The sequence below is a fragment of the Myxocyprinus asiaticus genome, chromosome 4 (genome assembly GCF_019703515.2).
Source record: "Myxocyprinus asiaticus isolate MX2 ecotype Aquarium Trade chromosome 4, UBuf_Myxa_2, whole genome shotgun sequence".
NCBI classification, from domain to species: Eukaryota; Metazoa; Chordata; class Actinopteri; order Cypriniformes; family Catostomidae; genus Myxocyprinus; species Myxocyprinus asiaticus.
In genome coordinates this window covers 11,613,623-11,631,730 of record NC_059347.1, presented here as the reverse complement: position 1 = coordinate 11,631,730, position 18,108 = coordinate 11,613,623, and the positions used below count along the sequence as shown (strand labels likewise).

Sequence of the window (18,108 nt, the reverse complement as noted above, 5' to 3'; positions counted from 1 at the left end):
AAAACATTTGTTTTTTGCTTACTAGCTAACAATTAGCATGCGGTACCAACCTCGGCCACCAGGTGCCACTATCAGTAAGCATTAAATCTTACAAAACGGGCCATAACATCTATCTAGCGCATGTTTACACGTGCCAACAAATTAAAAAAACACATTATCAATAGCAACATCCCTATTCCCGGTGGTGAATGCCATCAAACAACTAGAAATAACTCCCGCTGTTACACTTGACAACGAATGCCATATGAAACACATGTAACCTGAGGTATATTCATTTAATTATGGGATCTCATGTATTAGTAGACTCTTTAACATTGTTTCTTTCTTTGATTAAAATTAGCAAAACATTTTTTTACAGTATTATACAACTATAAATCAACAGATCAAGTACCACAGCTGTCATCTGTCACCTTGTAAGATTTCATGCTTACTGATAGTGGCACCTGGTGGCCGAGGTTGGTAACGCATGCTAATTGTTAGCTAGCAAGCCTCTTCGGGAATTTTTATTTTTTTAAGAGAAAAAAAATAATCGATTTATTTATATATTTTGTTGAAAGACATTTTGGTGAGAATTTTTTTTTTTTTGTAGAGAAAACTTTTTTTTTATTGGACAAAGGCTCAGGAAGGTTAAGGGCCAATCACCATCGGTGAATGGTGTTATACGGTGGTTGAAGGGCGGGGGAGAGAGTGCGAGCAAATTAAGCATTTACTGCGCATCAAACTTGAGATCAGCAGTTACAGAAATACTCAAACCAGCCCATCTGGCACCAACAATCATGCCACGGAGATCACATTTTTCCCCATTCTGATGGTTGATGTGAACATTAACTGAAGCTCCTGACCCGTATCTGCATGATTTTATGCACTGCACTGCTGCCACACGATTGGCTGATTAGTTAATCGCATGGATGATTGTTGGTGCCAGATGGGCTGGTTTGAGTATTTCTGTAACTGCTGATCTCCTGGGATTTTCACACACAACAGTCTCTAGAATTTACTCCGAATGGTGCCAAAAATAAAAAAACATCCAGTAAGCGGCAGTTCTGCAGACGGAAACACCTTGTTGATGAAAGAGGTCAACAGAGAATGGCCAGACTGGTTCGAACTGACAAAGTCTACAGTAACTCAGATAACAACTCTGTACAATTGTGGTGAGAAGAATAGCATCTCAGAATGCTGTTCTGAGATGCGGGTTGGTGCTGTTTTGGCGGAACAAGGGGGACGAACACAATATTAGGCAGGTGCTTTTAATGTTGTGGCTGATCGGTATGTTTAAGGAATAAACTGTCCAAAAACATCTTTGACTAGTACAGTGGCACATTCAGTGCTACTCTAAGTGTGAGGCATTTTTTATTTTCATGACACTTAATTTTACTTTGTATTACTGCAAAAATGATAAATCTGTATATGCATATATATTTAATGTTTTATTTTTCATTTCTTTCTGTTGTGCACTACTCATGCAAACAAAACAAACAAAACCACAACAACCAGGAAGTAAGGTAAAGTTCTTCACTTTTTCACTACCTTTATTCCTTTAGTTCTCTTTGTCAATTATGTATGTCAAAGGCAAACCTTGTTTAACTGCATTAACTGCAAGGGCAGGTGTGTCTTTGTACAAAATCTTCTGTCAATTTATACAAACATTTAGAAGATAATGCTTGGCTTAGAGCAGTTGTGGGAAAGATGTTGGCAGATATTTCCATTACACAATAATTGCATACAAGCATGACAAGCTAGTTCAGTTAGAAACTTTACCAGTTTATCAGTCTACATATCAAATAATAGCAGTGTTCTGCAGAACTGCATGCATCTTTACAAGCAAAATCAAAACATCAAATGCTGTTCAAAATCCATGTACTTTCATAATCTGAAGCATTTAAGAATGAACTGAGATATGTTTCACCAAAGAGAGAGAAAAAACCCATCTGGAATTGATTGGATCGTAAAAAGTGGGCATTATATATAAACAATGGTGCCAGGTGGTTGGAAGGGAGAAGTTGAAAAGTCGGTTATTCAGTTTTGATAAAAGATTATGAAGACAAACATTGTTTTTTATTTGAAACAATGTGAACCATTGAATCTTGCACAATAGGACCAGGAACTGAATTACGGAAGTAAATGGGGTCACTTTAATGTTGGCTTCATAAAGTGATCCACAGTCAATGTATTAGGGTTGCTCTGATACCAAAATTTTGGCTTCGGTACGATACCAGCCCTGGTACCTCGGTATCGATACTAACTTGATACTTAGGCAACAAATAAAAAAAATAAAAATAAATAATAAAAAAAAAGTATATATATATATATATATATATATATATATATATATATATATATATATATATACACACACACACTATTATTATTATTTTTATTTTTTTATTACACAGAAATTACTTTGCTAAAAGAACTGCATTAGATACTTAAAATACAAGTCTTATAGATACAAATTATGCATTTTATTTTTTAATTTTTCTGGATTCCATGTTAAATGTTTTAATGAAATGTTATGATCAAATTGTGTTTAATCAAATACATACTGTACAGCTTTAATCAAATTTTCAACTATATATATATTATTTTAGGTAAAAAACAAAAAAGATGCACAACAGAGCTTTACAGTATTAATGACCACATTAAATGAAAACAATCTGATTACCTGAGGCAAAAGGCTAACATGACTGAATCACAACATGCTGATATTCAATACACTTGCTTTTGTGATATTGCTTACAGATAATAATACTAATAATATAACCAATTAATATTATATTATTGCGACTACTGTGGATATTACACTTTTATACAGTAGTAATATTTCGTAATGTCATAAATTTCACGCTTCCGGTTGAATAGAACTCTTATTTCAGCGGGACTTTTATTTTGAAAGACCTTTAAAGTTTTCCTGTTTTTGAAGGGTCATTATATCAAGCTTCCCGCAACTTGCAAGCTGAAATCTCCGAGCTGCAAAGGTGAAAACGGTCATTTGAGAGTTCACAACCTTATACACTAAACACACTGATCTGTGGCTCTGCAGATGGATACTATTGTACACACTGCGTGAAAATCAAGCATTAGTGTTGCGTTTGTGTGCGCACCTGCTTGTGTGTGTGTGAAGGAGATGACAGAGCAGCACAGCACCTCTCATTCGTTCTGTGGCGCACATGTGACTGTATATTATTTCATTAAATGACATCCTTCTGCTGTTTAATGTTCACACTTGGCCAAATCGACATTTTTTTTTATTATATTCAAATGGTCTTTGATTTAGTCTCAAAACTCTCACAGTACATTACATTTTGCTAATGGCAGCATACTTTAATATGGTACTTACATTTTTTGGTATTGCGATATTTCATTAGTACCGGCATACCGCACAACCCTACAGTGTATTGAAAAGATGGTTGTGGTATTCATAAAAACATCTACAGAATTTTCACTTGTGTGGGAACTATTCCTTAATGCAGGTTGAAGAACACATAAAATGTACTGAACAAACAATAATAAAGTTGTTATTATGAAGTGCTGGATGAAATTCCATTTAATGGGGAAAAGAAAGAAGTTTAATTTTAAATAGCCTGATGATTTGTAAAAAAAAATAAATAAAAAAAGCCCTCATGTTCGCAGGCAAAGCTCTGCACAACTGGAATTCTTTCCTGATTATATGTTCAGACGGATAAACCCCGCCATAAATTGCAGCTGCTGACAGCGTTTAAAAACAGACACTTCATCACCATGGTGTGCTTACCCAAACAGATATGGAGTAAATGAAGCATTGTAGGCTTAAAGGTTACTGTGATAACAGTATCTAAGAGTCAGTAACTAGCGAGCATGTAGACTGAAGTACATTTACACCATCATGACCCAGTAGAGGCCTTTCTTTTTTTATTTTAAGCCATTTGACTAAAGCACATAAAATCCTAGAACAATTGTGTAAGCATTAGCCTGGACAGTATCATGAGAACCATTGCAAGAGCATTACAACATGATGATGAGTTTATAGGGGAATGTTTTACAGGTCATGCTTCATGAATGAATGAACATTACATTTATATAGCGCTTTTTTGACACTACACTTAAAGCGCTTTACGCAGTGAACAGGGGACTCTCCTCAACCACCACCAATGTGCAGCATCCACCTGGATGATGAGACAGCTGACACAGTGTGCCAATACGCTCACCACACCAGCTATTGGTGGAGAGGAGAGTGATGTAGCCAATTCAGGGATGGGGATTATTAGAAGGCCATGATAGATAAGGGCCAATGGGGGGAATATGGCCAGGACACCAGGGTACACCCCTACTCTTTACGAGAAGTGCCCTGGGATTTTTAATGACCACAGAGAGTCAGGACCTCGGTTTAACATCTCACCCGAAGAACAGTCCTTTTTAAGTATAGTGTCCCCATCACTATACTGGGGCATTAGGACCCACACATACCACAAGGTGAGCACTGCCTGCTGGCCTCAATAACACCTCTTCCAGCAGCAACCTTAGTTTTCCTCAGGAGGTCTCCCATCCAGATACTGATCAGCCCTGCTTAGCTTCAGTGGGCAACCAGTCTTGAGCTACAGGGTGATATGGCTGCTGGTTATTTCTTTAGCCATGTCTCGACACAAATGAATCAACAGTGACTCATACATTTTTTTTTGAACAAAGTCAGGTGTATTCAGGGTTTTGGTTAACTAATCACTGACTCATCACAAGGGAAGAGAACTGTCATGCTGATACTTTGCTAAATGCAAATAAAAACTGGCGCAAAGCCAAACTTCTAGAGGTTTCAAGTTTAAAGGAAATAAAACTAAAATTCAGAATGCAAATTGTGAAGCATGTTTGTCAGCAACTGAAAGTACATGATCTGGTAAGTTCACATTTATGAAACTGAGTTAAAAAAGCAAGTGCTTAACCTATTATACATGTATATATAATTGCAACACATCAACAGTAACCAGCAGTCTAAATTTCACAGAAATTCTGTGGTTCATTTACAGTAAATACAAACGATGGCTCAATGACTCACTATTAAATAAAGCCTTGCAAAGCCTAAGATTAAAAAAGCTAACTTATTTCCAGTGCTAAGATACAAAATGGCATTACAATATTGTTTTGCTCATACAAAAAAATAAAGCATTACATTTCCATTCTGAAAGAAAATACACTTTTGAAAAGCTCTGGTCTCACATGCTTTTATTTCGGTACTTTCCATTGTGGCAGGCAGGGACTTTCCACCCAACCCCCACCTTTCATTTCAGACATTTCAAACAGACGTGGGTGGATGTTATTTTTTAAACATCTAGATTAGCCTGGTTATTGGATCAACAGGCGGGCTAGATTAAATCATGTTCTAAGTCAGTAAGCTGAGTGAACGCATTGTTTTCATGGCTTGCCACTTAGGTAAGCATAAAGAAATGCAAAACACGCAATACAATGTTAATTAATTATTCATTACATTTACATTTATTCATTTGGCAGACGCTTTTATCCAAAGCGACTTACAAAAAACCATTACAGACCATTAGACTGATAAAACAGACTAGATGATGTTCTTACCCAGGGGCGTAGTTTTTTTTTGGGGTGGGGGGTGGTCAAAACAAGCAAGTACAACTCCCCCCAGTATTTATCCCATGATCAATGGAAACATGTAGATGCTTCAAGCTACACCCCCCACCCACCCCCCCCAATATTAAATCCAAATCTACACCCTTGTTCTTACCTCATAGTCTTTTAATGTTCCAGTCCATATACAGCCTTCATTTGTGCACTTTGCTGGCAAACTATCAATTTCTCGTCGTGCTGCGTTGTCAGGAAATGCCTATGATGTAGAGGGAGGCAAAGACCATGGCATTTTCAGTTAATAAATACTTTCTGTTACTGCTAAACAGTACACTTGTGTTAGTCGGTATAGGTCAGACTGGAGTTTTTCATTTCAGATTAGCTCACCATGTAATTCCAGTCTTGCAGTTGTACTTTTATATTTGACTATGATGAAAATGAGTGGTCGCTGGGAGTAAAATGAAAGATACATTTGCTTTACAAGAGATAATATTGAAGGATAGCAGCTTACCACTGTAATATTGAGCATAGACAGTTCCTCTTCAAATATACCCTCAGCACGGCAGGCTTCACAGGGTATGGGGCCTGAACTAATGGAGAGGAAAAATCTTGTAAACGTTAACAGTACAGCATCAAGACAGAGCATAGAAAAGAGGCAAGGTTGAGACCAACCAATATGTAGGCTCTAAACACCAACAATTTTTGCCATTATTAAAGAGATAGTTCAACAACAAATTTCAAATTCACAAAAGGAGTTATCTAGCAGAATGCCCCAGCTGCTCTTTTCTATACAATGAAAGTGGTTTTTGGGGTGAACAATCCCATACAGCTTTCAGGTTTGCCAGTAGTTTGCCAGTAGATATTTAGAGCTTTCAAACTGAAGTGAAAACAGCATGTGCAACACAACACATATAAAAGTGAAACATTTGAGAGGAAGAGAAAGAGTGCTGCAAGAATCGCTCTGCTCCATTGTGAGCATAACCCGCATATTAATGCAACATGCAAAATGCAACTGCATATAAGCAAGAATTCATCATGTATTAAACAGTGTTAAAGGAGTCATTCACCCAAAAATGAATATTCTGTCAGTATTTATTAACCCTACTGTCGCTCCAAACACATATGACCTTTTTATCTTCTTCCGTGGAACACAAAAAGGAGATTGTTTTTTTTTTTTAAAGTCTTCACAGGGTTTTTTGTGTTCCACGCAAGAAGTCAAACAGGTTTGGAGTGACTTTAGGGATTAGTAAATAATGGCAGAATTTTTGGGTCAATTTTGAACTATTCCTTTAATAGACTATTAGCAGTCAAAATTAAACGGACTTGTAAAATATCATCAAAAAGATTATTTTAAAAAAATCAAATGTTTAGTAAAAAAATAAATGACGGAGAGTGTAAGTACAAGTGTAAGGACAACCAAAGATTCATGGTGAAATTTAAAAAGAAAACCTGTCGAAAACGTGTAGAGAAAAGATGGCAAAGTATTCCTTCCACATATGGAAATAACAGCCTGATGGAAATTACGTGACTGTGGTGATATTTCGTGGTTCATCACTTGGTTCACTGCATGTATTGCTGCAGTTCTGAGGTGAAATGTCCATTGTGTGGCACTAAACGAAAGTACCTCCCTACCCTAAACCTTAAACCTAAACCTAACCAATAGTGTCATTAAAGCAAATGTAAAATGAAAAAAGAATTTGCTGAAGCAACCACATCATTTTGCGATGTTCTACGACAATTTCAGCTCACTCATCGACTCGCATACTCGAGTGCAACACTCTATCAGTTGAGCTACTGCCGGCCGCAAAACGTTTACATGTGTCGCCTTAAGTCATGAACTATAGTAAAAGTGTTTTGATGGAAATGTTATTTAAATCTGTTAGGTGAAAAAACATTACCAAGACTTTCTTGTAGGGCTGAACGATTTGGACAGAAAAAAATCGAATATAGATTATTTTGAAAAATATTGCGATTGCGATTTGAACTGGGATATGACAAACATAAAAAAGGGATATATATATAATAACAACATTAAAGAATTATTATAGAAATATATTATTTTATAATTATAATAATTTATAATAAATAATAATAATTATTATTATTCAATAGTAATTTATTTCTTTAATAATTTCTTAACTTGCTTGTGGCTTTGCTATGCTGTCCGGTTAAACCCTCAAGCCTTTATTTTGGATGAAACTTTTATTTTGAAAACTAAAGGAACTGAAGTTTCTGTTGTTTGTAGTTGAGTTGACAACGGCCTTTTAATGCAGTGAAATGCTCTCATCTGCCTTGCTGTTCACAAAAACACACTGTCATGGGGTTATTTTAAGTTTGTATTGTGGCCATAAATTGTAGCGGCCAAACATAGAGGTACAGTATTGTGAAATTACGCAAATGTGCAATTAAAATAATTCTGTGGCACTTTAAATATAATGCGCTCAGCACACATTTGCACACCGAACTGCACTCAGAGCAAATCAGTCACTCAGGGCACCAGATTGATAGAATTTGTGTGTATCAAGCAGCACAAAACCACTCTGAAACCACGTGAAATTCACTGACCCCGCGTACCTGTATTTAAGAAAGCTCTACACTCTACATACAAAACAGCTGCACACATAAGCGCAGCACAGTCGGCAACGCATTCAGAATATATATATTTAATTAAAATCGCACTGGATCATATCGTAATTTCGATTTTATTTCGATTATTCGTTCAGCCCCACTTTCCTGTTAAAAAATATTAATGTAGGAAGGTCTGTTCTGAGAGAGATTTCTGTGAATCGTTTAAAAGCTAAAGATGCTAAAAATATTAAACTGTCTCTTATATTTATGACACTAATATTTACTTCTAAATCATCAATTTTAAAATTTTTGTGTTTACATGTAAACTTTTAAAAAGGCTGCATTTTTTGTTTGTTCAGTTCGGCATGTGAGTCCATCCCTTTACCTTCAACACTATTTCTCAAGTCTTTTTGTAGACCTGTATACATGCAAATTTTAATAAAAGGATAATAAGACTTTTTTTGTTCATAAATCACTACTGAGTGAACGATACAATGACCTACTAATAATACTCAAAAAGACACTCACTCGTCGCCACCTACTGATGCAATTGTTCAACCTACAAAAAGAGTCACTGAACGCATCTGTGAGGTTTTTTTTTTTTTTGGAGAACAGATTCAAAAAATATTAGTCACTTGGATGATTCAAAATCCCCATGACTATGCACACCACCAGTTCCAACATGACTGTACGCAATGAGATTTTCTGATAAGGGGGTCTTTCCTCATTTATAACTTTGGATAAAAATGTCTTACAAATGAATAAATGTTAAGGTAAAGGTCTGAGGTTGTCTGATGCAAACTAATCGGTCTATGTTTTTTTGTTTTTTTTTTCCAAGACAGGTTCCCTGTCTGCTACAGTAAGTGCTACAGAAATCACTTTCTAAATTACACTGGGTAAGATGCATGATGATCCTTTGAAGCAATTTCTCATTAATAACAGGAGCCCTACACTTCATTCAAATGCTTCAAATTGCAAGGAGGCATAATTCATAGTCAAAGACAAATAATGTCATTTGCCAATTATTATTTGAAATGGTTGTAGTTTTAACATGTATGCTACAAGTGGGTCGTATAATGATAATGTCCATTAATGCATAAATGTCATAAACACTGATACATTTTATAATTAATTTAAGAATTAATCACACTAAATCTAATTGACAGCCCTAGTTGTATCATGTAAATACTTGTCCTGGCAACACAGCAGTCGCTATAAATGTGAGCAGTAATGCTGACCATGGGCAAATGACTGACACCAAAGCAAAGCTCACCCAAGACTGTAAACATCCTAGGACATATCCACAGAGGTAAGGGAAGATGATAATTATCCAGGTTCAAGGAGAAACCTTTGGGTTAAGAAGCAACTGAGTGGATCAGCTTCAAGCAAAAGAAGGTAAATTTTTCCGTATAGCTACAGGGCAGTGGTTGGATTAAGTGGATTGGGAAATTTCCATGGAGGGGGAGCAAATTAATGCAGAGCAAGAGGCAGTGGGTTATCCAGGGTACCTGGTGAGTTGTTTGAAACAGAACACACAGAAGCGATGTCCACACTGTGCTTGAAAAGGTTTTCTTAGAATCTCTTTACACTGCTGGCATTGATATTTTGGTTCCATGGACACTGTCAAAACGTCCCGAGATATTCCAGGCAATGTGGAGTCCAAAGAGGAGGGCAAAGATGGACGTGCCATTCCCTTCCATTTACCCACAGCTTCACTAGTGTTGATCATCTATAAAAAAATAAATAAAAAAAAACAGAGCACAACTTAGCAGACCATTGACAGATCTGCTGTCCTACATTTTTGTTTAAACTCAACACAAAACAGCATTTGTAACCTATTTAACTTCCATAATGTGACATATTTACACTGAGAAAGGAAAAAGAAAAAAAAAAAAAAAAACAGGTTGTCCACGATTTACTAAATAAGATTATTTGTGATCTACACAACTAAATTATTCTAAACTTGTTTTCTCTGCTTTCAATTGATGTATTTCTCTAAAATGTGCACTCTACTAGATTAGCCTACATTTTGTTGGGTGAATGTGAAATAATCAATACAATTTAGTAAAAAAATATATATATTTTATGCATCTTTGAGCAAGATGAGAAAAGGAGACTTAGTGTTTAATGTTGTTATTTTGAACCAATTCTGTTACACTGCATTATCACTGTAACAGGGTTCGTACAGATGCTTCAAAGTGAAATTCAAGGCCTTTCAAGGACTTTAAGCACATTTTTATTTGTTTTCAAGGCCTATGCATGAGATGTCATTCAAACACATTCTTTATTTGTTCATTTTAAATAAATACTTTATTCATTCAATTTATGTATTTTTTAAAACACCACTTATTGCAACATATATCTGTGTATATTTAAAGGGTTAGGTCATCCACAAAAGTCAATTCAGTCATTGTTTACTCACCCCAGTGTTGTTGTTATAACCCCATATGACTTTTTCTTTATCTTAACACAAAAGGAATAATTGTGAAAACATGTTGTGCTCAGTGATGTCATACAATGGCAGTTTATGGTGACCACCACTTCAAGCTTCAATAGGGTGCAAAAGTATAATTCAGAAGTCTAATAAATTACTCCATGAGACTCATGATTGTTACGAAAGCATATGATGAGCTTTGGTGAGAAACAAACCAAAATCAAATGTATTATCTGTTACTCTCCTCTGCGCGTTCATGGAACCACACGAGGGCTGCCGGTTACGCAGCCCGTTTCGCGACATGGGGCATTCAAGTGAAAACGTATGTTTATTTAAAGACAGGTCCACCACAGCGATAGAAACAACAGAACATGACACAACTGCACACAAACCAGAGAACCGAACTTACTAAAAATGTCTGATGAGTTTGTAGTCGGAGAATACATGCATTTCTATGCCCAGCCTTATTTGTTTGAAACAGAGTACTCATAGAGATAGAGGAGGCGGGAATGTCCATCAACTCCTTCATTCTGAAGCGGTGAACAATTATGAGACCTCAGACTGAAGAAAGCGATAACATTCAGAAGGTGTAACAATCTCAGCCAAAATCAAGTAGTTTTTAACTGGCTAGTGAGATGCAGGCTTCAATAAACTTTTATGAGAAAGTTTTTGGACTGATGCCAGAAGGGGTTTCCCGTGGCGATGCCGAAAAAATAAACCAAGCGATCGTCAGAATGTCCTGTCGCTCGTCACAGCTGGTTAGGACCAAAACTCTGATTAACATAGAAAATATAACTTTTATCATGTGTCGTTTACCATCAGGTTAGGACACAGTGTGACTGTAGCTGCCTTCAGCCTCCTCTGTCTATCTCTCTCAGTTTCATGGAGTACTCTGTTTCAAACAAATAAGGCTGGGCATAGAAATGCATCTATTCTCCGACTACAAACTCATCAGACATATTTAATAAGTATCGGTTCACTGGTTTGTGTGCAGCTGTGTTGTGTTCTGTTGTTTCTATCGCTGTGGTGGATCTGTTTTTAGATAAAGAAAGCGTGTTTTTTCTTGAACGCCCCATGTCGCGAGGGGGCTGCGTGAATTGTTTCTATCGTGCAGTCTCATCATGAACGCGCAGGGGAAAGTAATGGTCCATCAACAGTTTCACTAAATAAGTCTCATGGAATAATTTATTAGACTTCTGAATTATACTTTTGCATCCTTTTATAGATTGAAGAGGTGGTCACCATAAACTGCCATGGTATGACATCACTGAGCACAACATTTTTTTCCCAATTTCTCCCTTTGTGTTAAGAAAAAGAAAAAGTCATATGGGGTTATAACAACACAGGGGTGTGTAAACAATTACTGAATTTTCATTCTGGGGTGAACTATCCCTTTAACTACACATACTCACAGTAACAATTCTTGGTTCATTAATAATGAAATGTGTGTGCAATTGTAAAGCGCAGCCTTAAAATGCACTTTGCTTTCCCACAAAAGTGAAGAACTGGTGCCGTAAAAAGAATTCCATATAACTTGTGTGCTATGTTCCGTGTTTTCTAAAGTCACACAACAGCTTTATGTGAGGAACTGACTGAAATTGCAAATGGGTCATTCTCAAAAAAGGCTGACATTCCAATTTTGAAATTTTCCATTCAGTTCAGTTTTCCCCATAAAAGCTGAGGGTAAACAATTTTTTAACATCTTGACATTATTTTTATTCATAAAAGACAACTTGACTGTTATTCTTTATTTTATTAGTCCTATTTAATTTAGTTTCAGGATTGAAGCAAGGGTTAACAAACACTATGAGGGTTAAATGGGTGGGTTACAACACCAATTTTTTGTGTGTGAAAATATTACAGTTCAAATTTGAATAAATAACTTTTTTAACATGCTGGGAAAATCACAACATGCACATTTAAGCAGCCGCTGAACTTTGACCTTAAAAATTATTTTCCACAACTGTTTGTATTTACAAAATGTTAAAACATTTTTACTTCAAAATAGTTTTAACACTGATAACACCAATGGCATGAAATCAAGGGACAAATATTATTTTTAAATTATTTAATTTATTAATTACTTATTTAAATTATTAATTAGTACATTACTTGTACTAATGCTTGTATTAAAAATGAGTAAAAAATTAACACATAAATAACGGTAAATGCCAAAGAAGTGGTGTACCAGATGAAGATGACAAGGATTTATTCAGGCACTTGACAAATTTGATATCCTACAACATTGTGCAAAACTTAGTCAAGCCATTTCATATATATTTAATAAAAAGTAGGTTATAGAATGATACCTTTGAAAAAAAAATTTTTTTTGGCTATTTGAAAACTTTTTCATGACTAAAAAAGTCAAGGGACATGTTTGTCAATGTCGACATATTTGTACACATTTTTCCGAAAATAAATACATTTAAATAATTTAATGATTTAAGCAACGTATTTAATGTCTTTGTACAATTCAAGCACATTTTAATCTCTTTTACCTCTTGGTAAATAATTGCTAAATTACAAGTAGAAAAAAGAATAAGAAGATTACGAAGCTAAATTTAGGATGGAACGTGCACTTGGAATGTATTGGATAAATTTTAAGATTCATGCTGACTTTAAATTGGAAACTGGTAATGATATGTTGTACTTATATAATCACAAATTATAGATTATCAGCACTATCACACTTTTTGGATTTGACAAAAATGGAAAGATTTATAAGAGTAACTGAAAATGCTAACTGAACAGGAAATGCATAACGGATTTTGTCAACGAAATGCAATCAACAGCATGATGAGTGGTTGACGTAACAACTCAATCACCATTACAGTACAAAATACTGATTACACCACACACCCATTTGAGCTGTTGCTCATGACATCTAACACTTGACAGGGCTCCAGACAGCGACTTAATAATTGATTGCGACAACATTTTAAAATCTAGTCGCCATTGGCGACAGTTGGGTTGTGTGCGTTCATATGCGGTTTCATCAGATATCATCTTGTGAGTTACTGAATATATTTTTGGAGAGCGCACCAGTGTGTCTCGAGCCGCTTTTCACCCTTTCTGTTGTGACGAGCTCGCTGCACCGCACACAACAACAAACGCAGCGCGAGAGAGTCTTCACCAAATGACTCTTCTGAACCGGGTCTTTTTCATGAATCACACAAAAAGAACTGAGGGTGTGAACTCAGGAACTCAGGTTAGCCGTTTGAATCAGAGTCACTTTCTCAGCAAATCATTCGTCAATGTGTTCACAGCTAGGAGCGCAGACATTTCAAAATAAGAGTCCCATGTGTAATTTCGGGCTTCTTTTTTTTTTTTACTCCCCAATTTGGAATGCCCAATACCCAATGCGCTCGAAGTCCTCGTGGTGAAGTAGTGACTCACCTCAAACAGGTGGCGGAGGACGAATCTCAGTTGCCTCCGCGTCTGAGACTGTCAACCCGCGCATCTTATCATGCTGCTTTTTGAGCGCGTTACCGCAGAGACATAGCGTGTGTGGAGGCTTCACGCTATTCTCCGCGGCATCCACGTACAACTCATCACGCGCCCCACTGAGAGCGAACCACATTATAGTGACCACGAGGAGGTTACCCCATGCGACTCTACCCTCCCTAGCAACCGGGCCAGTTTGGTTGCTTAGGAGACCTGGCTGGAGTCACTCAGCACACCCTGGGATTCGAACTCGCGAACTCCAGGGGTGGTAGTCAGCATCTTTACTAGCTAAGCTACCCAGGCCCCCTATTTCGGGCTTCTTTATAATTAAAAGTCCCGCACCACTAATATATATATATATATATATATATATTACACACTATATTGCCAAAAGTATTCGCTCACCCATCCAAATAATTGAATTCAGGTGTTCCAATCACTTCCATGGCCACAGGTGTATAAAATGAAGCACCTAGGCATGCAGACTGCTTCTACAAACATTTGTGAAAGAATGGGCCGCTATCAGGAGCTCAGTGAATTCCAGCTTGGTACTGTGATAGGATGCCACCTGTGCAACAAGTCCAGTCGTGAAATTTCCTCGCTACTAAATATTCCACAGTCAACTGTCAGTGGTATTATAACAAAGTGGAAGCGATTGGGAATGACAGCAACTCAGCCACGAAGTGGTAGGCCACGTAAAATGACAGAGCGGGGTCAGCGGATGCTGAGGCGCATAGTGCGCAGAGGTCGCCAACTTTCTGCAGAGTCAATCGCTACAGACCTCCAAAGTTCATGTGGCCTTCAGATTAGCTCAAGAACAGTGCGTAGAGAGCTTCATGGAATGGGTTTCCATGGCTGAGCAGCTGCATCCAAGCCATACATCACCAAGTGCAATGCAAAGCATCGGATGCAGTGGTGTAAAGCACGCCGCCACTGGACTCTAGAGCAGTGGAGACGCGTTCTCTGGAGTGCCGAATCACGCTTCTCCATCTGGCAATCTGATGGACGAGTCTGGGTTTGGCGGTTGCCAGGAGAACGGTACTTGTCTGACTGCATTGTGCCAACTGTGAAGTTTGGTGGAGGGGGGATTATGGTGTGGGGTTGTTTTTCAGGAGCTGGGCTTGGCCCCTTAGTTCCAGTGAAGGGAACTCTGAATGCTTCAGCATACCAAGAGATTTTGGACAATTCCATGCTCCCAACTTTGTGGGAACAGTTTGGGGATGGCCCCTTCCTGTTCCAACATGACTGCGCACCAGTGCACAAAGCAAGGTCCATAAAGACATGGATGAGCGAGTTTGGTGTGGAAGAACTTGACTGACCTGCACAGAGTCCTGACCTCAACCCGACAGAGCACCTTTGGGATGAATTAGAGCAAAGACTGCGAGCCAGGCCTTCTCGCCAACATCAGTGTCTGACCTCACAAATGCGCTTCTGGAAGAATGGTCAAAAATTCCCATAAACACACTCCTAAACCTTGTGGAAAGCCTTCCCAGAAGAGTTGAAGCTGTTATAGCTGCAAAAGGTGGGCCGACGTCATATTAAACCCTATGGATTAAGAACGGGATGTCACTTAAGTTCATATGCGTCTAAAGGCAGGTGAGCGAATACTTTTGGCAATATAGTGTGTATATATATATATATATATATATATATATATATATATATATATATATATATATATATATATGTGTGAGATCTTGCTTTTGACACTTAGGACAATTGAGGGACTTGTATGCAACTACTACACATGCTGCAAACATTCATTGATGCTCTAGAAGACAACACACAACTATATGTATACTATACTTCATATTAATATCTGCTTACGTAGATTCTGAAGAGCAGTACTAAATAAAAAAAAATGTATCTCTTATATTTGTATAAATTATGAAAGGGGTGTGAACATTGATGAGACAAAAAGGGAATGCAAACTTATGTATCTTCTCAACTATACAGTATATACTGTTTATTAAACCTTCCATTAATGGGTTATCAGCCGACTTCCTTCTGCTTTCTATCTTGTTTCTGAACAACAATCTAAATAGAGCAATTACAGGTGCATCTCAATAAATTAGAATGTCGTGGAAAAGTTCATTTATTTCAGTAATTCAACTCAAATTGTGAAACTCGTGTATTAAATAAATTCAATGCACACAGACTGAAGTAGTTTAAGTCTTTGGTTCTTTTAATTGTGATGATTTTAGCTCACATTTAACAAAAACCCACCAATTCACTATCTCAAAAAATTAGAATATGGTGACATGCCAATCAGCTAATCAACTCAAAACACCTGCAAAGGTTTCCTGAGCCTTCAAAATGGTCTCTCAGTTTGGTTCACTAGGCTACACAATCATGGGGAAGACTGCTGATCTGACAGTTGTCCAGAAGACAATCATTGACACCCTTCACAAGGAGGGTTAGCCACAAACATTCATTGCCAAAGAAGCTGGCTGTTCACAGAGTGCTGTATCCAAGCATGTTAACAGAAAGTTGAGTGGAAGGAAAAAGTGTGGAAGAAAAAGATGCACAACCAACCGAGAGAACCGCAGCCTTATGAGGACTGTCAAGCAAAATCGATTCAAGAATTTGCCACCACACACAGACATGTCAAGGAATTTGGCTACAGTTGTCGTATTCCTCTTGTTAAGCCACTCCTGAACCACAGACAACGTCAGAGGTGTCTTACCTGGGCTAAGGAGAAGAAGAACTGGACTGTTGCCCAGTGGTCCAAAGTCCTCTTTTCAGATGAGAGCAAGTTTTGTATTTCATTTGGAAACCAAGGTCCTAGAGTCTGGAGGAAGGGTGGAGAAGCTCATAGCCCAAGGTGCTTGAAGTCCAGTGTTATGTTTCCACAGTCTTTGATGATTTGGGGTGCAATGTCATCTGCTGGTCTTGGTCCATTGTGTTTTTTGAAAACCAAAGTCACTGCACCCGTTTACCAAGAAATTTTGGAGCACTTCATGCTTCCTTCTGCTGACCAGCTTTTTAAAGATGCTGATTTCATTTTCCAGCAGGATTTGGCACCTGCCCACACTGCCAAAAGCACCAAAAGTTGGTTAAATGACCATGGTGTTGGTGTGCTTGACTGGCCAGCAAACTCACCAGACCTGAACCCCATAGAGAATCTATGGGGTATTGTCAAGAGGAAAATGAGAAACAAGAGACCAAAAAAATGCAGATGAGCTGAAGGCCACTGTCAAAGAAACCTGGGCTTCCATACCACCTCAGCAGTGCCACAAACTGATCACCTCCATGCCACGCCGAATTAAGGCGGTAATTAAAGCAAAAGGAGCCCCTACCAAGTATTGAGTACATATACAGTAAATGAACATACTTTCCAGAAGGCCAACAATTCACTAAAAATGTTTTTTTTATTGGTCTTATGATGTATTCTAATTTTATGAGATAGTGAATTGGTGGGTTTTTGTTAAATGTGAGCAAAATCATCACAATTAAAAGAACCAAAGACTTAAACTACTTCAGTCTGTGTGCATTGAATTTATTTAATACACGAGTTTCACAATTTGAGTTGAATTACTGAAATAAATGAACTTTTCCACGACATTCTAATTTATTGAGATGCACCTGTATATGACTTGGCAACTAGAAACAGCCATTTGGCTCCTTAATGTTTCAGTTAAAGAGCCAATGGCTCCGAAGTCATTTTTTTTTAGTCTGGAGCCCTGCTTGACAGTATTATCATATCAGAATCAGATTTATTGCCAAGTATGCTTACACATACAAGGAATTTGTCTTTGATATGATCATTTGTTAGTCATAATTTAGTTAATCATACCATATTTAATCCTTTTGGCTTTGAGATGAATACTGAATGGGGATGAGATGTGGGTACTAAATGTCACACTAGAAAAACAAACACACAAACAAACAAAATCAGCTCGCACTATTTGTCCAGCCGAAGAGGACAAAATACATTCATGAAGCAGAGCATGGCATATTTTACATATCAGACAAATAAATAATAAATTAAAGTGTTTCTTCTGACATTAGGTGATGTAATTATATCAAATGAGACAACAACAACAACAAACAAAAAAACGAGAAACATTTATTTGTCCTAATTTATATCCTCTGTGTCTTTTTAT

The 18,108-nt window shown here is 37.3% G+C and overlaps 1 protein-coding gene across 4 annotated transcripts in view; it reads right to left on the bottom strand.

Annotated features, from left to right (window-relative positions):
* traf2b (Tnf receptor-associated factor 2b) overlaps positions 1–18,108 on the bottom strand; it is a 29,440-nt gene that overhangs the window by 10,190 nt on the left and 1,142 nt on the right. Inside the window, exons 2-5 of one of the 4 annotated variants that reach the window (XM_051686402.1) lie at positions 17,799–17,866; positions 9,633–9,853; positions 6,068–6,146; positions 5,717–5,815 (exon numbers count right to left, since the gene is read on the bottom strand). In XM_051686402.1, the coding sequence (XP_051542362.1) occupies positions 5,717–5,815; positions 6,068–6,146; positions 9,633–9,853; positions 17,799–17,801 (402 nt within the window). In that variant the 5' untranslated portion in view covers positions 17,802–17,866. Of the gene's footprint in view, positions 1–5,716; positions 5,816–6,067; positions 6,147–9,397; positions 9,854–15,321; positions 15,472–17,798; positions 17,867–18,108 lie in introns of those variants that run through there. The other 3 variants (XM_051686419.1, XM_051686411.1, XM_051686427.1) reach the window with 3 other exon arrangements.